This window comes from Astatotilapia calliptera, chromosome 18, assembly GCF_964374335.1.
Source record: "Astatotilapia calliptera chromosome 18, fAstCal68.1, whole genome shotgun sequence".
Taxonomy (NCBI): domain Eukaryota; kingdom Metazoa; phylum Chordata; class Actinopteri; order Cichliformes; family Cichlidae; genus Astatotilapia; species Astatotilapia calliptera.
In genome coordinates this window covers 8,779,987-8,801,426 of record NC_137439.1, presented here as the reverse complement: position 1 = coordinate 8,801,426, position 21,440 = coordinate 8,779,987, and the positions used below count along the sequence as shown (strand labels likewise).

At 39.4% G+C, this 21,440-nt stretch overlaps 1 protein-coding gene across 3 annotated transcripts in view; it reads right to left on the bottom strand.

Annotated features, from left to right (window-relative positions):
• The window catches only part of LOC113009907 (contactin-associated protein-like 4), a 121,041-nt gene that overhangs the window by 68,899 nt on the left and 30,702 nt on the right, over positions 1-21,440 (bottom strand). For all 3 annotated transcript variants that reach the window (XM_026148549.2, XM_026148551.2, XM_080293272.1), the window contains exon 2: positions 13,209-13,319. In XM_026148549.2, coding sequence (XP_026004334.2) covers positions 13,209-13,319 — 111 coding nt within the window. The remainder of the gene's footprint in view (positions 1-13,208; positions 13,320-21,440) is intronic.

Below are 21,440 nucleotides of genomic sequence, written 5' to 3'. Positions count from 1 at the left end.
AAAAGGAAAAGCAAACCAAACAAAAGGCAGAGCTTTGAAAAAGTTATTTTATTCAAACATTATATACACATTTAGTTTTGTTCTTCATTTGGCTAGCAGCACTGTGTCTCACTCCAAAACACTGTCACTATAAGTGGTGGTGGTGTAAGCTATTGATTGGAAATACACCAGCTTATTGTAATTAAATGTATCTGTGTTTTCTGATGCAGTGGCAACAGTTAGGAGAGAAAGAAGAAGCCAGAATCTGTGTTTGTGTGCGAGTGTGCAAAAGTGCTGTGTCAGGCCAAAGAGATGCCTCAGAGCTCAAACACCAGATGGTCAATTCTGAAAGTGGAGAGTGCTGACCCGAGCCCCACTGAGCACACACGCGCACACACTTTTCATCACTTCAGAGGTCTTTGTCATGATGCACATTTATTTCCTATGGAATTATTGTAACACTAATCACAGTTACCATAAACAGTATCTCACTTTAAATCTAATTGTTTCATTATTTACTTTTTTGATTCTGTGGACCAAATTTCTGCAGCCAAGCAGAAAAGATCCGCACAATGTGAGCAGGTAAACAGGTGTCCCACATGATGAGACGCTTTAAATGTACACAACTACTAATACTATAAAGAAAATCGAGGAGGAAATTCTGCACATTTGATGGTGTAGAGGTAGTAATCACAGTTGGATGCCATTTGAAACACCAGAAAGCTTTTCTCTGTCATGGACCCTGAGTTATTTTGCCCGAGTTTTGAGTTATTATATATTAATACTTGGACTTTGTTTTGTTTTTTTGCTGTTTTGACTTCTTTTTGAGTTTTGTTTTCTTTTTATGTAGCTGGTATTCCCTGGCTAGTTTCCTCATGATTACATTCTCTGTTTAGTCTTTAAATTGTAGTTTTTGTCATTAAATTTCTGTTTATGGTCAGATTTATAGTTTATATTTAATTCCTTGAGTTTCCCTGTTTCTTGTTAAATTTGCATCTCTGTGTCAGATGTTGTCCTGTTAAGTTACTTCCTGTTTTACTGGTACACAGTAGCTGTTATTTTCTGTGTCTTTTTCCTGGGTTTTTTTTTTTTTTGTCATCCATGATTAGTTTCAGTGGAGTCTAATTATCCTTCTGCATCCCATCTTCCTGATTACCTATTTTGTATTTAAGCCCTCAGTTTGCATCTATTCTTTGCTGTGTTGCATTGTGTAGTCTGCGCATTTGTTTCTCGTTTGTTCCTGTAGTGCATTCCTTGGACTCCTCTGGCTTCTAGTGACCCTTGTAATCTTCGTGTACTTTTTTTTTGTTTCCCTTAGAATTTAATCATCCTTGATAAATATCTTTATTTGTATTCTGAACTCTGACCTTCTCCATTTGGGTGCACATTTACACCCACTTACACTTGCGTACAAAGGCAGCTGGCAGAAATCAATTAGAGAAACTGTCTTGTCCAAATAACATAAAGAACTGGATGAACTCCTTCTAAAATCAGACAAAACAGAGATTATTGTAATTGACCCTAAATATTTTTGGAAACATGTTTAACCATAGTTACTCATTACTTTGCATTACTTGAGTTCAAGAGACAGACAACTTCTTTATTTTGAAGATGATTGTGCGATTAAAAAGTTTGATTCTATTGACTGATGATAATTATGTGTAATTATGCATTTGGTACTCCAAATTGTCACGTTACTGTACTGAGCTAAACTGTTCCGTGTACAAGCTGTTTCCATCGAACTGCTAGGCAGAGTCAGTGAGTTGGGATTTATAGTCTGGGCTGCCCAAATTCCCATAGTACCAGCAACAAGAAGGTCATAAGCCATCTTGACAGTCTACAAAGGATAGTTAGCTTGGGTGTGCAGACTTTCATGGCCCAACAGTTTGACTGAATTGTCAAGAATTTTCCCAGAACTGAGACAGAATTTGCATTCATCAGTCAACTGAAGCCTTTCTTCCAGCATGCAGGCATTGCTAAGCTTTTCCAGGACACTGAGCAGTGTCATTTCTAAATAAATGTGCTTTATAGACTCACCATACTTCCAGATCTCCACAAGACATGTCACATGTGATTCAAGCCCATGCCATTTTCAAAAGTAAATTAAAAATATACTAAATGTAAGAAAATAAATGAATACATGATAAATGAATAGTCAAGGGGGGAAACCTACAAGTGTACAACTGTAGACATGTGGCAGTTGTAAACATTAGTGCCACCATTCATCATTTTGGTTTTAATATGTTCAATAAGAACCAAATGTGTGTGGCACCAGGCCCAGCAGAAATCTAAAAGAACTAGTATTGTGGCTGCTGGAAGCTGATCTTAAAAGAGCTAAAGGCCAAAGCTAATAAGCACTTGACTCAGACATGTCCAGTGACAGCAGAACTGTGAGGGGCAGACACTCCTGACCTTTACTCGTGTTGATAATGCTGTGGAGGCAAAGAGAAAGAGATCAGAGACAAAACTGAGACAAAGAGACGCTGCAAAGATTTACTATGTCCTGTCAGATAAAACAACCCTGTCTCCATAAAAGATGGAGCACTGTAAACTGTACAAACAGAATACAAACCATTGGTAAAACTAGCATAACAACACCAGGATATGTTTTTTAAATATGTACTTATTTTCAACTTGATTCAAACCAACAGAGATTCAAAGCACTGAAATGTTCTTCACTTCTATCTATGTAGTCATGAATTATAAATCAGTTCCAACACCTAAAGAAACAATGATACAAAGATACAGTTTGACATAAAGTGTAAAACCAGCTGAAGCACAACAGTTGCTGTCCTAGAAAATCAACACATTGAATTGAATTTTCCATTTTTCCATTTTGCACATTTATACACTTCACAACTACTTGTTAGGAATACTCATTTAATCAAATGGATACCAGAGAACTTGCACTTTGCACTTCCCCACAAAACAACAGCTCTGCCACAAGTTGATGGTCAGAAGATGCTATAAATCAGAAGACAAGAGTCTCAGTCATATGGGATTTTTATTTTTTGCTTACATTGTTCTTTTGTAACTTTTTGGTTAAGTTTAGGTGAAAAAAAAACACAGTTTACTACCCATTCAAACTGAAAAATCTTACTTTTTTATTATTATTTTATTATGTTTTAATAGACAAAAGGTACAGCTATTAAGTGATGTGTCTGTGGCTATCCTGCTTAATTGCCACATGCTTTGGTCTTCAAGGTGTACACTGAGGTGTTTCCAGGCTGTCCTGGGTGCATATAGAGATTGAAAATGTGACGTCATTCAGGGGTAAAACTGCAAAGGATTCTGGGAACTCGTGGCAAGAGGTACTAGCGCACGCAGGCTTTCAATTGAAATCAGTTACACAGCGATAAAAAGAAACCCAAAAAATGGCAAGAAGCTGTTGTATTATTAACTGCAATAGCCGGTCGCATGACAGCCACGGGAAGCCGACGGGTAAAGAGATCGGTTGTTATCGGATTACGTCGTTGAAGAGAAATTGTTCGAGCCATCTTTCCGAAGTAACAAACAGGCGACGGATGGCCTGGATTGCAGCCATTCAAAGACCAAATATAACGTCCCAGAACACTCCAGCTCACATGTTAGTCTGCTCCAAGCATTCCCACAAAGGTCAGTGTTTTTTAGTAGTTAATACGTCATTTTTCATAACATAATTGGTGATATAGGTTACAAGCAAGTCTGGCGCTGAACAGAAATTGCCGCGCAATGCTCCTTTATTTATTGTGCATAAATAGTGAATTGTCCTGACACAATATTGCGTTTCGCTTCTGTTATTACCATGGTACACTGACAAAAACATATACTTTTATTCACAGGGTAAAACAGGTTTTTTTTTGTATCACCAATTGCCCAGTGCGATTACAGCATTATTGTCACTGCTACATTTCTGTGATGCGTACCAGAAATTATTTCCACTACTAATTAATTACCGTTGAGCTTAAAGGTCCTATTATGAAGACGATTTGTGAGACTGGTAAACTTATGATAGGTACGATGGTCTTTCGTTCTACGCGGTGCATTTCAAGGTCCTCTACCCATTCGTTGGTAAACTGTACCTGGGCTTGTTGCAGTGACCTGAAGTTACTAAACTTCATGAGTGTATGCACTCACTCCAAGAACCGTATAATTATAAATATGAGCGTGGTGAAAGTTGGGCAGCACGCTAACGTATTTTGTCCACTCTGTGTGCTCGTACGGGTCTAAACCTTTCACTCCTTTGATTTTTTCCTCGTATCTTTTCTTTGACTTTTCATCATGTCTGTCTTTGTACGGACCGGCATTGTTCTCATTCATTTTGTACATAACTTTTTTGGGGGACAAAGAACAAGCAAGAAGGTATTGGAACCGGAGAATGAACGTTTTGCGGTGCTGCAAATGCTTGCATTTGATGCAGTATTTGGATTGTTTTGCCACGAGTTCCTGGCATGCAATGCACGAAAGTCACGTGGTCTGTCAATCTCTATACTCAAAACTCCTCACCTAGATGATGTCCAAACCGAAACCGCTCCTTTTGACATGGAAGAGTAGCCACTCTATTTTGACCTCTTCTTAAATGACTAAACTCTCCTAATAAATCCCACCACAAGCGTCTGGCACAGTCTTCCACAAGCATCCTTTAGTCACTACCCACAGGTTGTCACCATAAGTTGGGATAGGAATGCAGATCAACTGGTAAATCAACAGCTACAGCTCACCAACATTAGTGCAGGCGCTACACTAGTCCATTTGTTAATAACCCTCTCCTAGCTTCACACCTCATAAACAATACGCCTAGACATGTAAAATTCTCCACATGGGGCTGTAACTCATTCCCAATGGGCACTCCAGCCTTTCCCTATCTGAGGCCTCAGAGGCTGAGGCTTCACTCTTCTGGACAGAGATTTCTGATGCTGTGCCAAAAATGCCAATTACAGCTGGATAGTGTTGTGACAACAACACTGCCTTAGGAAGAAGACAATGAATGTTACCCAAGCCTACATTGGAACCTAAGCGAGAGATATATTGTCAGTTTCCACTCATCCACAGGATAAAAGACTTGCATGAAAGGCAGATGATTAAATTGTGCAGCTGTCAAAAGTCATTTACATGCTACGAACAACACCAGCTGAATATTTTTGCCCCCATTTCAGACGGTGAGAGACTCCTATTGAATAGAGTGCATTATAGCAGTGAAAAGAAATACAAACCACCACCCACTGCAAACTCGATTATAGAATTATCAGCTTTTGGACAATGTCAAAAAAGCCAAATATACAGGCTCCATTTATAGGTAGAATTCATGGCACTGTTGTAAGGGATTGTATTATAGTGCACAGGCAATCCCAATTAAATGCTTGGTGAATTAACTCATCTTTTGTGCTTTCTGTTAGCGTAATGTATATTAACTAAAAACTTTCTGGGTTATGCTACCAGTTAATTGGGGTTCATTAAAAGCAGCTGAACTAACTGACCATTATCTTTATTCTCCCTAATTAGCTGCAAATTAAATTGAAAATTGGTTTCCAGAAAACTTTATCCTAATTTTCCCCAGAAAGTCCCCGAATAATCATACATAGTATAAGACTTTGTTTTTTTCTGGAAAATTCTTCTCAACAAAGACTTAATACAACTAATGTGAGACAGGTTTGTCCCTGATACCAACTGAATCCAGTTAACCTGTAAGGACTGACACCTGAAACCAACTCAATTTGTCCCGTTACTAGAGCATTAAGGAGTGTATGTAATAGGTGAAGAGAAAAGCTGCTCAGGCTGCACAGTTGCCCTTCTGCTTTACTGCTGAAGGGAGACCAAGCTTGACATGAAGCCACTGCGGACAGAAGCACAGCTATAAGAAGCAGATAGATGGATAAGCAAAGAAAGGACCACTGAATCATTAATAATGCACCGAAATTCCACCTGACAGGTACAGAAGACAGACAGGAACATACAGAGATAGACATGAGCAAAATGAAAAGTCAAAAGTTGAAAGGAGAGACAGGCAGAGGAAGAGGCAAGCTGTTACCTTAAGAGACAGGCAGCACAGTGAACAGACAACACTACAGACAGACATGGAGCTGAATGGGAAAGACAGACCTGGAATGAAGGTTAATCATTTACATGAGAATAGCAAGCCTGGATGGTAATTTCAGCAGCCTGATGACATGTCAGACGAACAGAAGGGCTAATGGGCTCGATGTAGCAGCAGCAGGCTGGGAAACATTGGATATCTCCTGCAGGGAAACTCCAGCCTATTTCCCCTCAAGCTTCAAGTGTAATACTGGAACTTTGAACAATGAACACACAGAGACAGGCGTAAATCAGTACTTGATTAGTTGGCAATTCGTAAACACAACAGGTTTCCAATTAAAGTTAAATTCGCATTTTAAATCAAATTCACTGAGAAAGTGATTACAGTGGCACAATAAGTCTTAACGTCTATTCCAGCATAATTGCAGCAGCTTTACTGATAATTGTCAGCGCTGCCCGAGAAAAGAACACGAACACTGCTATTAACATTTGGCAAGAAGATGTGGCTGACGAAATTAGTTTTTACTGATGAAAATGTGGCTGCAGACGGAGTGAAACTAATGACTACACCAGAAAACAGACTGCAAAGAAAAGGAGACAACTTCTAAGAAGCTCATTTAAAACACGGAAAGCAGATGGATGGGAAAGGGGGGTAAAAATTCTACAAGGATAAAAAAAAGAGGCTTATGTGAGAAATGAGCGATAAACTGTAAGAACAGGAAATCAAAATGAAGGAAGATCTAAACAGAGAGGTGGGGAGCCCAGAATAGTGAGTGATTCATCCCACAGGTTTTGGTAAGACAGACATTTATCTTCAACGAGCCTCTTGCCAGAGCTTTTCAGGCTTTTCTGCACCCAGATGTAAAAATACAGTGACTGCAAAAAATATTGAGTGTGCCACCTTTCAAAAGAATCTGCCATCTATATAAAAACAAGAATGTGTATATCGCTCTGAAGCGATACACAACATATAAACACATTTATCACTGCTTAGCTGAGCTTTTTGTGTGATAAAACTATGTGGCAAACAATAACATCGTCATTTCAGACGTGGTTTTTATTTGTTCAGGAAGTCTGCCAAGCACACTTCACGTCTCAACTGAGTCCCACAAAGTGGCAAAAAATGGCTGGCTGAATCCAGTAACGCATATGCTCGTCCTGCATTTGCACATTGATTTCATCACAAACTCAAACCTGCGCAGAGAGCGAGCATGTGCAAGAAGCCAAGAGTGCTTGAACACTACGTGTTTCACAAAGGGGACGTCATTTAAATTTATATCAGCTATTTTTTCAGTTGTTTTTTTTAATGAGCAGAGACAGAAATTTTAAATGTACCTATGTGTTCCCGTGTATTTCATATATCATATATTTCTGCCTGTTTGAACACAAAGGCCTGACAAAGTTTGTGTAATCAGAATCAGAATCAGAAAGGGTTTTATTGCCAAATGTTGAGCGGGTTTACAACATTAGGAAATTGCTGCGGTGCTTCAGTGCAAACATACTGTTATAAATACTGTTATAAATTAAGCTTAAATAGACATGAAAATAAAAATGAGAGTAATAAGTTATACATTAGATCTTTATTCTCTGAAGAAACAGAAAAATGTAACAGTGCACTGAAATAGTTTCATAAACCACTGGCCACAAATAACTCTACACAGTACATTTTGGATATATGCTCAAGACTATCACCACCAGCAACAATGTCTCCAAGCTGTTTTACAATTTATGGCTAGGTTTTAAAGTTAAGCATTAGCAACCACTGTTGTCATTGCTGGAGTCAAGCAAGCCAAGCAAATCAATGATGTAGTCAAGCAGTAGAGCACCTGCTCTATACCTGCTGAGCTACAGCCATCTCTAATAACAAAAAGTCTTTGAAGTTAAAGCCCAAATTTAATAATACATGCATTTATATGTAAAAGGTATTTCAGGGCTTTGATAATCTCTGTTCATTTAGTGAGTAAATGAACTGAAAGGGAAGCTGCTCCTCTGAGAACAGCTACAGCAGCCAGAGTTTTTGCAGCATCAGCAGCCGCAGAAGCAGCAGTAGGAGTTGAAAATGAGACGGAGGCGTTCATTAATTCATCGATTTCCTCAGCAAACAGCCGGGATCGTGTGGGCTTTGCACCGTTAATACAGCTGGGAAGGAAATGTGACACACACGGCTCTCCTGATCTGCCACTACAACTTGATTTGAAAAATGTAGTAGTAGAATGACAGCTGAACCTGATTTATGAAGCCATCAGCAGCACAGTGGCCATTCATTACCCTCCTACTCCTAATGTCTGCGTTTTTGCAACTTGACGTGATTTTTTTTTTTTTTTAATTTTTAAAAAAAAAAAAAAAAACTTGACGTGATTTTTACTGATTATTTTTTACAGTTATGATCCACGAGTATCGTGTATGACCTGACATTCATGGCACTGAATTTGTCATTAATTATCATTTTTAATTAATCAAGAATCTGGCCGCTTGAGGGAGCAATACTGATAAATTATTAGCATGTAGAGTGGCTTTTCCTTGACTAAATTCTAAGCCATGCTCAAAACAAGTTGTTAAGTTAGTCTGTCTGCATTTTGGCACTGCACGAGTAGAACACACTCATGTCCTGAAAGTACTTTAGCTTTGAATTCAAAAGTGAAGTTTTAAACATTAAAGAGTTAGTGTAAATATTAAATATATGTCTATTATAGATTAAAATTGATGACGTGGAGTTATTGGCATAATTACCAAGGCTGTGACCCTGGAGAAGGCGCCACATTGAATGAAAAAGGACAAATATGTAGAGTTCTTATTTGGTTAGGTTTGTGCAAAAAAAACTACTTGGTTACATTAAGGCACAGATCATATCAACTCTAATGTGTTTTACAGCATCATGGGCCACAGGTTCTAACTATGAATGATGCAGTGAATGACAGTGGGATTATGGTGGATTTTTCCCACACACAGAAATGTGGGTACTTCTCTCTATTGGCTCATTACAGCTGCTGCTTCATCACTTGCCAAGCCAACAAACCATGTCCTTAACACTTCTTCAGAGATGCCCTTCATAAAAAGCAGGATGTTGCAAACAGCACCCTTACTGCTGTTAAATTGCACTGCAATTTAACAAGTTGAAATAAAAGGCGGTAGGGAAGCTGATGTAGTCTATAAAATCAAATATGCGGTTGGTTGTCGGTAGTCATTCAAGTTTTTATTTTGTGTTTTGGATTTCTTTTTTGTTGGGATAGGTTAATTGAACAATCTAAATTGCCCATAGGTGTGAATGCGGGAGTGAATGTGAGTGCAACTGGTTGTCTGTCTCTGTGTGTTGGCCCTGCGACAGACTGGTGACCTGTCCAGGGTGTACCCCGCCTCTCGCCCTATGACAGCTGGGATAGGCTCCAGCGCCCCCTGCGACCCTGAAAAGGATAAGCGGAAGCGAATGGATGGATGGATTTTTTTTTGTGAGTCTGTTGTAAAATCTGATATACAAAATTCTTTTTTTCTTTTATTTAGTTAGTGGTAGTTTTCACATTGAAACAGCAGTGGTATAATGGTGGCATAATCAAAGATGAATGGAATAGGAAACAGATCATCCTCCCAACAGTGTCCTGTTTGCAGTCACAGGATCACAAGTTCTGGAAGTGAAAGTCAATGTCTTTGTACTGCAGAGTGTTTCAGGGTGTTAAAATCAGAGGGGGATACATTTTTATCCCCACCGGGCTTAAAAAAAATCCTTTAGAAGAAGCAGGGACGTGTAGACCCGGTCAAATTACACCCTAATTTCATCCCAGAATAAACTCACAAATAGCTCCGGCCACAAAGACTGAAAAAAAGTCCTTTGATTGCTGTTTACCTCCTGCAGTCTTTATTTCACAAATCAGTCAAAAGTCAGTGACATCACTTCCACTACCACCAATAAGGACAACATAGTGGGGAAAAAAGGCCTTTTTCAGAACATGCCAATAACAGGAAAAGCACAGGCAGTTCATTAACCAAAATTATGCTCTATGTAAGGATGCCAGTAAGTCGTAGCAGTGTGACAGTGTGCCAGAAAGAACAATAGCAGACTTGGGAAACTGTAGCAAGTAAATGGTATCCATTACTAATTTAAGTTTGGTCTTTTTATGGTAATGGTAAACTGATATACTTAATCACATTGAGGAAAATAAAAAATATAAGGCGGTAGATCTTTTTTCCCCCATTCTAGATTGTCTTTCATCTTGAGAGTCACTGTTTCTAGTTCCTATTTTACTTTTTCTGCCTGTGATCTTGAACACTGCAGTGTATACCCTGGACATTTCGCCAATCCGACGCAGGGCTAATACGGAGAGATAGACCATTCACACTCACATTCACACCTATCGCCAGTTTAGATCCAACAGTTACTGAGTGGATGTCTTTGGACTGAGGGGACCTGGACAGAACCCACACAAAGACGGGGAGAACATGCAAACTCAGAACACAGAAAGGAGTGGTGGTGGTGGTGTCAAACTTAGGACCTTCTTGCTGTGAGGCAACAGTGCTAACCGTACTAATTTTTATTAGGAATTTTATTTTGAAAGTAATTCACACCTGTGATATCCTAATTGCTTCTATCCTTGCTTTATTTCTCAGTCAGCCCTACATCATCTTGTCTCCCTCCCCCTGTCTCTGTGAGCCTTGCTGTCCACCTGCTCACCCATCTTTGGTTGCCTTTATGTTTCTTCTTTTGAGTTGTGTTACCATTTGGATTTGATTTTAAACCCGTTAAGTTTTTCACTTTGTTCTCCAGTAAATTTTATTAACACTATCTCCAGCTGATTTTCCAAACTGTCGGGGTGTCTGCATTTATTACCTCATTTTAACTTCTTGTCACCTTTGCTCTATGACTTGCCAAAATCTCTACACTTTTCAAACCATCATTTATGCAATACAATGAAAAGAGAACTTGATTTGTCATTAACCTAAAGTTAAGCAACATTTCAGAGCAAAGTCGTTGACTTGTAAGACAGGAAAACAAATTGGCAACAGCCTCGGCTGTAGCACAATTTTTCCATGCTCGGATTCTTTGTTTCCCAGGTGGTGGAAATCATTCAGATCCAGATTAAACCCATCTCACCCTCCCAGCTGATTTAGAGCTTTGATGTCAGGATAAAACACTGAAGCCTGCTCCCTGCAGAACGCTCCACAACAAACCACAATCTTCATTTTGTCGAAGCTTCACATCAGCATCCAACACAAGATTCCCTGCTGGGTTTTCATGCTGGACAAACAAACACCACACAGCTATCCTTCTAGTATCAGCATCCAATACAAATGGCATCAACAGAGAATAAAGACAAAGCAACTGGTGCGTATTCTTCTGTTTTGTCTCGTCTTATAAATTATTCTGATCCTCTGTCTACCTCTAAACTAGTCACCAGTGGGCTGTCTGTTTGTCTGAGTAAATCAAGTAAGGAAAAAAAATTCTGTTTGGTGTTTTGTGCTTTGAGGCCAGAGCTTCACAAAAGTATTTCTTCAGCTGATCTCCACAGCTGCAGAGCAACGCCTCTGTTTTAAAATGCTATTCCCCACTCAAGAAGCATCATACCAACAAACAGATCCACAAGATCATTTGCATCATTGCATCTACATTTAAGAAATGTTATGTTTTTAAAGCACATTTAACTCTCTGTCTGCCAAGTAAGTTTCTACTACTGTGTGTATATAAAAAATATTATTGTACACACTATATTTAAACATTGAATAAAATAAATAATAAGGATTAGAAAAACCTGGCCAGTATTCATCTGTAGTGAGATTATCAGTAGGGCTGGGTATCATTTCTACAACTGATTCAATCCTGATTCACAAGGTCCTGATTTAATTCAATTCAATTTAATTTTGACTCAGAAATATTATAATTATGATCATTTGTCTTTGTATATGTAGTGTCAAAATAAGCCTTCACACCTTGTATATTAAAAATATTTAATTCAAACGTATTTGAATATTTCTCTGCAATTACATACTCAGTGTAAACTTGGTATAAAAACAAAGCTGACACTTGTGAGACTTCATCAGAGTTGCAAGCGTCACAGCAGATGCCTTTGTGTCAATGTGACTGAGGATAAAACACTGAAAAATATGAAGGAGATTTTCCTGGCCAGGAAATTTGCTTTCTTGTTGGAGGTCATCAAAAAAACAAAACAAAAACAGCACCCAACAACACTGTACAAACATTTGACTGGTGCACAATAAGCAAGCAAATAATGCAGAATAGGGATTTTTGATGGGAAACTGTTCTTGAAGTACACAGAGAGAGCTGTGCAGGAAGCGGGATTTTATTGTGTTGGAAGCAAAATAGCCAAAGTAACAGGAAATTCATGACAATGTTTTTCAAACGTGAAGCATAGTTTTGATCTTATGCTGCTGGTTCAGTGAATTTTGGTTGGAGAGTAACGAAACCTGCAGTTTTAGAATCTGTGAGATGTCGGCTTTCAGTATCTGCCGGCATGTAGGTGTTATCGTGTGAATCTGTTTACCTGCTCTTTAATCCTTTGCTGTTTTAACTGTTTGGTTGTTGTGGTTGAAATGAGCCCCAACAAATTCAGCATCCTGGATGAACAGGACTCCACTCACCATCGCACCATTCCAGGAAATTCAACTGAGCCAGGCTCCCAAAAGAAACCTGCATCTCCACTGGCCGGTTCCACAACCTTACAAAGAAACCAAACTTCTTGAGCTTCTCCATGGCCTCCTGCACTGCCTTGCACTACACAGCCAGGCTGTTCCACAGCCGATCCTGCCTTTCTCAGTTCAGGTATATTAACTATAGTGGGGGTGATTTAAACAGACATGTAGAAGTTGAAAAGAACAACTTCAGTGTATTTACTTTATTTATTAATAGACTCGATTAGCTTTTCTCAAAATGTAAATGAGCCCTTTCATCATTTTTCATGCATCTCCTGACTGCATAGAAGATTTAACAGATTTAATCTCTAATCTGACCACTCTCCCCAACACAAAATCTTGAATAATCGGGCCCCATCATATCTTCAAGACAGCAAAGAAAAACATCAAGGTTCATTTACCATTTATCTATACATAAGGAAACGTTTTTTGACAAAGCATGTGAAATACAAGAATTAGGTCATGAAACACAATTATTTTGAACCTCCAGCACTTTAAACAAATCCACAGCCAAAGTCCTACTCATTAAGCACAACAGGTATCTGTGAATGACCCACTCCCCAACAACAGTAAAACCTCACCGTCTCTTCTGTTGAGTTTGGCAAAGCCAGGCGCATGGCTGGTGGACAGCTGTGAAGAGCTCCTGAAGGATGATGGAGGCAGGCTGGAGACCAGTGGTCTGTCACACACCTCTGTCACCGATAAAAAAAGAGCAGAAAAAACATGCAAGGTTAGAACTTCATACAAAATATTGTGAAAAGTTTGTTGTTCAAAATAGTCAAAAAGATTCATAAGAGGTTGTATGTTTGTGCTTTCAATATCTTCTGCACTACAGACGAAATGGAAATGAAGGAAACTATGAAGAGGTGTGCATCATGACCGATATGTGACCCATCACGTATCTTTAAATTGTATTTCTAAATCATGTATCAAATGAATGATTACTCTCAGTTCACTGCACTTTTGTTGGCATATGCGTTGTTAGTCCTAGATGAAATAAATATTAATTTAACATTAATGTTTGTATTCCTTTACATTTACATGTGTTTCCTCAAAATGATCTAATACTGTGTAGCTGTTGTAATCATCTTTGTAACACATGAGGAAAATCCACTGATTGGGTAATGCAAACAGGTCTGATTCTGGACCAACTGTAAAACGTGGAGTATCATCGGCTTTTCTAAATACACTGATGGGTGATGAAATGCTTCTCCCACTAAAAATGTTAGGTCCAGATGAACAGAATCAACTTTTTGGGACTGACACTAATGTTATGCTCTTCTTTTCAGCCTCTTGGGAGTTTTTCTGGTTTCCTATGGTTTAAATTTGCCCTGAGAGAATCTCGCATTAACTACTGATTATTTTTCTGATTTAACTTCTGATAATTGGACATCAGAATGGATTTTGACCAGTCTCTCAGAAACTCTAAATCCTTTGGGTTTCTTGGCTGCTGCTTGGCAACTTGAAGCTCCAGCTCACTCAGCAGATTTTCTATAGGATTGTGAGCTAGAGAGGTGCTAGGCCACTTCATGAGCTTAATGTGCGTCTTCCTTAGCCACTCCTTCATTGACTTGGAAGTATTTTTTTGGATCATGATTATGCTGGAAGTCCTATTAAAGACACATCTTAAGTGATCTGGCTGCGGGAAGATTTTACAATGCAAGTTGTCCCCTCAATGCAGTGAAGTCATTCTGTACGCTTGGAAACATTATGCTTTCTGTTTTCTGGTGTGCTTGCATGTAAGAATAGCAATTTTTAGGTCATACTCAGCATTTCTCTTCCTCCAAGTACAGCGGGTTGAGTCGATGCTAAAGGGCTCAATTTTGGTTTCATCAGAGCACATCACTTTCTTACAAGACTTTCCTGAGTCATTTAGACGTTCATCTGTAGGAATCTGTAGGTCAGAATTCAGAGTCGGTTCCAGGAGATCAAATATTTATTTATGCAAGTCAATGTATAACTTTTTGCTGGATTTTTGGTTGATATTCTGTCCCTCTCGGTTAAAATTAAACTACCATAAATACTGCTGACTCTTCATTTTTCTGTAAGAGAGCAAACTCACAAACAGGGGATAAACTAATAATCATTTCCCCCATTGAATTATAAACTAACATACTATACAATAAAAAACAATGTGTGTAATGAATGTTTGTTTTGAGATTGCCTTTAGTCTGAACAGTGCATCATGCTGCCCAGACATGAGCTCCACAAATTGTGTAACTATTCGCTAAAGCAAACTTTTTTTTAATTTGTCTCATTAAGATACCACAGAGTGCTTGGAGGTGTTATCAGTTGTAAGTTTAATGTCAGAACATGCCTGTCACATTCATCTCCAGTCTCTCACTGAACCAATCAAAATCTTAAAAGAGATTGGATTACAGTCTCTAAGCTCATCTTCGGAGTCGAAGACGCGTCTGAGTGATTCATATAACAGAGATAAACAACAGAAACCATGCTGAGGAAATCACAGTATCAGATGCAATTGGAAATGGATCAGCCTACATCTCTTAGCATGTGTAAAAACCACTGAATTGTTATAAACAGCAGGAGAGGAGCTTCAAATGATCGCCTTTTCAGGATCAAAGACATGCTGTGTTGCTCTCAACTTGATCGCTGTGCATTTTGATTTATCCGGTATGGCTGAGGGGCTTTTAATGCCTTCAGACAACACTTGGAGAAGCAAACAGTCCTTAAAATTGAAAAGCTAACATCTAATGAGTGTTTCATACGACAGCTATTCATCAATCCTATCGACTCTGAGTATAACAACATGAGTGGCAGAGTGGCAGAGTGGAGTCTAATCATTGAGAAGCAGGTTTAATGTTCCCTGGGTTGAAACAGGTCTTTCAGCTGTAATGGCCTCATATTAGATGAATGAACAGTCTAATAATGTCCAGTTGGATGAGTAAATGGTGTAATTCTGCCTCGATAGATAAATGAATGTTGCAATCATGTCGCCTTGTGGAGATGAATGGCATCCTGAGTGACTCATTACAGGCTGGATACTGATGTGGATGAATCGGTGTTGTCAAAAGAAACCTTGGTTTACAGATGATGTCCTGCAATCAAAACATCACATCACTAATGATGAAGAAGATCATTTGATTGTTTGCTTGTTTATGTATATATTATTTCATCTCATTATTTGTAGATAATGATTTTTTTACAGACTTAATTCTGACAGTTAATTGAACCTGAGGTGAGCAGAAAACAACAAAACAAACAAAAAAAAGCCAGAATTTGGAAAACAGACAGCTTTCCATCTCCTGCAGCTCTCCTTCTGTTCTCAGTCTCTCCCACCAGACAAGTAGGAGGCTTTGTGCTAAAATTAAGCTAGTCCCGATGTTGGTTTCACCCTGAATTTAAACCCTGCTGGCCCAAGTAAAATCTACTTAACTCTTTGCAACACCCAATACTTTCTTACTCTTTATGCTGGTCATCTCATCTGGTCTGGAGAAAACAGTGGAAACCAGTGTGTCTAAAGCCTGAAAACAGCCCAGAGCCTACCCCAGATTAAAGGCAGTAAAACTGAATATATGGAGTAACAATTTATTAACCAAGAAATCAACACACAATACAAATTAAATTTTAGTTTTACGAGATTGTCGTTGGTCTGCACGGCGTAATCGTATCTCACAGATATACACACAGATTCAGCCCCATAAATATTCATAGTTTTCCTCTCAAGCTGCAAACATAAGCTAAAGCCAAACTAACACCTCCTCCCTCTAAATCCTCTCTGTTAATGGATGTTGTTCTCCACCACTGAGACAAGAGCCAATTACTATGATTCACGCAGCAGTCCAATCTGGGCCCACAACTCTGACAACAAGGCTTTAGTTTCGATTACTCTGTCAACATCAGTGCACTTCATCTCAACAACACAAGGTCTTCATCCACTCTCCCAATATTCACCAAGACCCAGTGCTTTTACTTGTTGATGAGAAATACCACACCATTTAAATGAGTGAGTGACACAGATTTCATAATATCCATATTCAACACACTCTATATGGACAAAAAAAATGGGTAAAGTATGCGTTTACAAATATTCGTGAAAGAATGGGCTATTTGAAAGAGCTCACCGAGTTCAAGTATGGTACTGTGATAGGATCCCATCGTTACAACTACTCAATCTGTAAAATTTCTTCCCCCCTAGATATTCCATGATTAACCGTACGAGACATTATTGCAAACTGGTGTGTTTAGGAACCACCACTAAACAGCAGAAAGTTGTGCTGTCTGCCGACTCAATAACTGAAGAGGTGCAAGCCTGCTCTGGCATTAACATCAAAACAACAAGTGTCCATACAATATATGTCAGGGTCCTGGGTCTCCTGACCCAGCATGTTTAGTTCTTTGTGATTTTTGTATTATTGTACTTGTGTGAGTTATTCTATGGTTTCTAGTTTCGATCCCTTGCCCTTCATGTTTCTCTGTGTCCCCTCTGTTCTGTGTAAGTCTGTGTCTGCATGTTTGAGTTTCCCTCTGTGTCTTTTGGTTCTTAGAGTCCTCTGCCTTATGGTTTATGTCTCTGTGTTTCTTAATTGCTGTCTCCACCGTGTCAAGTTTGCGTCTCTGTGTGATACTTCCTGTTTTACTTTGATGGGGCGTGTCTTATGTGAATGCGTCCTGCTTTGCTTGTCTCATCAGTCCTGATTTCTCCCAGCTGTGCCCTCCTTTGTCTCATTCCCCTCGTTACTTCCCAGTGTATCTAAACCCTGTGTTTCTCTGAGTCAGTGTCGCGTCGTCCCTCTTGCTGTGTGGATCTCCCTGTGAGTTTTAGTTTGTTGTTTCCCAGTTTAGTTTTTTTTGTATGCCCATTTTTCTGTGACCAGCAAATAAAGCTGTGGTTTCGAGTTCATCCCTTGAGTCTGTGAGTCCTGCACTTTGAGTCCTCATCTCGTGCCTGCCACACGGCATTTCATGACAATATATTTCACTTTGTAGGTAGCAATGTCAATTTAATAAACCAGTTAATTTTTATCATAGTTTTCATCAGCGGCCTTTTCTAAAGAAAACAAGTTGATAATTGAATGAAAACTAAAAAAGCAGGACAAAGACTATGACAAAATGTATTGAGATTTTTGTCACGAATAAAAAGGAAAATGAAATTTATTCTGCAAGTTTAAATCAGAACTAGTTATGTAGAAAGGTGGGACGAGTTTGGAAAGTAGCCAATTACAAGTAATTTCCTTGTGCAGTAAGGTTAGACACACAAATCTGATCTGCTGCAGACAAACAGGGTGGGACGGGGAGTACAGCTAACTCCCATGCTCCCTGTTTCTCAGGAAAATGTGACAGAAGGGAAATGTGTTTCATTTGATGTCAATGAAAATAAGATACCCCAAAAGTTGATTCTGTTCATCTGGATGTAGCGATTTCAGTGGGAGAAACGTTTCATCACTCATCCAAGTGACTTCTTCAGTCTCAGCTGACTGCAGGTTTCCCCAGTCTTATAAATAGTACATTTGCATAATGACTGAAACCAGCCCACTGAATTGACAATGGGCTGGGAGGTCAGTTCCTTAATCTTAATTATGCAAAGTCTCATGACCATTGATCAACAGCCACTGATCAAAACCCACTGGTCATTGGCCATGAGTACCTGTCACAGAGAGTTGGGGGATGGCTGCAATCACAGCATTGTAAGATGGTGAAAGATGTACCCTTAGGCCTCCTCCTCGATTCAGAGATGGTCTTTCCCTTTTCATGTGTTCATAAGATTGGGGGAAACCTGGACTCAGCTGAGACTGAAGAAGTCACTTGGATGAGTGACGAAACATTTCTCCCACAAAACGCTACGTCCAGATGAACAGAATCAACTTTTGGAGATTTACTTACAGTGGGGCAAAAAAGTATTTAGTCAGCCACCGATTGTGCAAGTTCCCCCACTTAAAATGATGACAGAGGTCAGTAATTTGCACCAGAGGTACACTTCAACTGTGAGAGACAGAATGTGAAAAAAAAATCCATGAATCCACATGGTAGGATTTGTAAAGAATTAATTCGTAAATTAGGGTGGGAAATAAGTATTTGGTCACCTCAAACAAGGAAAATCTCTGGCTCTCACAGACCTGTAACGTCTTCTGTAAGAAGCTTTTCTGTCCCCCACTCGTTACCTGTATGAATGGCACCTGTTTGAACTCATCATCTGTATAAAAGACACCTGTCCACAGCCTCAAACAGTCAGACTCCAAACTCCGCCATGGCCAAGACCAAAGAGCTTTCGAAGGACACCAGGAAAAGTATTGTAGACCTGCACCAGACTGAGAAGAGTGAATCTACAATAGGCAAGCAGCTTGGTGTGAAAAAATCAACTGTGGGAGCAATCATCAGAAAATGGAAGACATACAAGACCACTGATAATCTCCCTCGATCTGGGGCTCCACGCAAGATCTCATCCCGTGGGGTCAAAATGATCATGAGAACGGTGAGCAAAGATCCCAGAACCACACGGGGGGACCTGGTGAATGACCTGCAGAGAGCTGGGACCAAAGTAACAAAGGTCACCATCAGTAACACACTACAACGGCAGGGAATCAAATCCCGCAGTGCCAGACGTGTTCCGCTGCTGAAGCCAGTGCATGTCCAGGCCCGTCTGAAGTTTGCCAGAGAGCACATGGATGATACAGCAGAGGATTGGGAGAATGTCATGTGGTCAGATGAAACCAAAGTAGAACTTTTTGGTATAAACTCAACTCGTCGTGTTTGGAGGAAGAAGAATACTAAGTTGCATCCCAAGAACACCATACCTACTGTGAAGCATGGGGGTGGAAACATCATGCTATGGGGCTGTTTTTCTGCCAAGGGGACAGGACGACTGATCCGTGTTAAGGACAGAATGAATGGGGCCATGTATCGTGAGATGTTGAGCCAAAACCTCCTTCCATCAGTGAGAACTTTGAAGATGAAACGAGGCTGGGTCTTCCAACATGACAATGATCCAAAACACACCGCCCGGGCAACAAAGGAGTGGCTCCGTAAGAAGCATTTGAAAGTCCTGGAGTGGCCTAGCCAGTCTCCAGACCTCAACCCCATAGAAAATCTGTGGCGGGAGTTGAAAGTCCATGTTGCTCGGCGACAGCCCCAAAACATCACTGCTCTCGAGAAGATCTGCATGGAGGAATGGGCCAAAATACCAGCTACTGTGTGTGCAAACCTGGTAAAGACCTATAGTAAACGTTTGACCTCTGTTATTGCCAACAAAGGTTATGTTACAAAGTACTGAGTTGTATTTTTGTTATTGACCAAATACTTATTTTCCACCCTGATTTACGAATAAATTCTTTACAAATCCTACCATGTGGATTCATGGATTTTTTTTTTCACATTCTGTCTCTCACAGTTGAAGTGTACCTCTGGTGCAAATTACTGACCTCTGTCATCATTTTAGGTGGGGGAACTTGCACAATCGGTGGCTGACTAAATACTTTTTTGCCCCACTGTACCTGGATGATTGAGCATGCATCAAGATGAAAATAAGATACCTTGTAAACCGTGTTGAACGGATAAAAACGTTATTAAAAAAAACTTCTAAACTTCTACACTTCATATATTAGTCAACTGAATCAACTTTAGATTTAGTCTTCTACAATCGTGGGATTTAGTTGACTAAAACTAGAATAAAAGCCTATGACTCAAACTAAATCAATATTTGCTGTCAAAATGAACACTGGCAGGTAGATTTAGTAAATGACATATTGTAGAAAAATTTTAAAAAGGCACATGTCTTAACTTATTGAATGGCTGTTTTGAAAGTAAGAGGTCATTACAATAAGTGGACCAAATTAATAACAAAATATAGGACTTCGGTGCTTGAAACATAATATGGCTGATAGTACTTTTAACAACACTCAATTATCTGGGGGTAGCTTTTAAAATTAATGTGTCATTTAACCCTGACTGCTCCTGTAGCTGGTGTCTGAGTGAACTGTTTTTCTCAGTGAAATTTTGGTTTGAGAAAAACTTCACAAACAAGCTCTTTTGCCAAATTAGCAGGGATCTGCTTTCATTGTAGAAACGAGTCTAAGTATGCCTGAAGCTAGTTGGACTGACATTTTCTGAATGTTTTCTGCTGCTTTCTCAGTCAGTCATGGTAACGAGTATAATAATAATTACAGTGCTGTGAAAAAACTATATTCTGCTCATTTCGAATTCTATATTTTTATCTTTGAACTATATTAGGCCAGCTTTGTAAAATGTTTTTTTTATGTTAGTCTTGGGTTCATCCACTGTTTGACAAAGATCACCTCGTTTTAAAAGCCACCTTTTCCCTTAATGGCTGCCACTCATAAACAGAAGGTCTGAGCAGCTTGTTGGGCTGCTGAGCTCACAGATGGATATCACCTGAGATGACCAGAATAAGCACATCACCTCTCTTTGTCAACATACAGATCAAAGATTTAATATAAAAAAAAAAAGAATAACAACTGGGTTTAACATGCAGCCTTGAGCTCATAAGACATGAATTGCAAAGTACTGACCTCAGAGTTTGCAATTTCCTGTTTTACACACAGTTATTTTCATAATTCTGTGGACAGTATCTGATTTGATTGAACATTCATACATATTTATACCACCCAGCTATTCAACAATCATTAGAAGATGTCTCTTTTGTCCTCTGAAGTTTTCCCTTTTTGTCTCACTCATCCAGATCTGGCACTGGCACACACTTGTGGGTGTTGGGAGAGCTCTCAGTATGAAAAGTAGGTGAATTACAGTAGTCTGAAGAGGTGAGATAAGAGGGACGGCTCTACAACGCGGAGTGCTGCGATCCCTGAGGAGATAATGTGTGGTGAGAGCACAGCCTC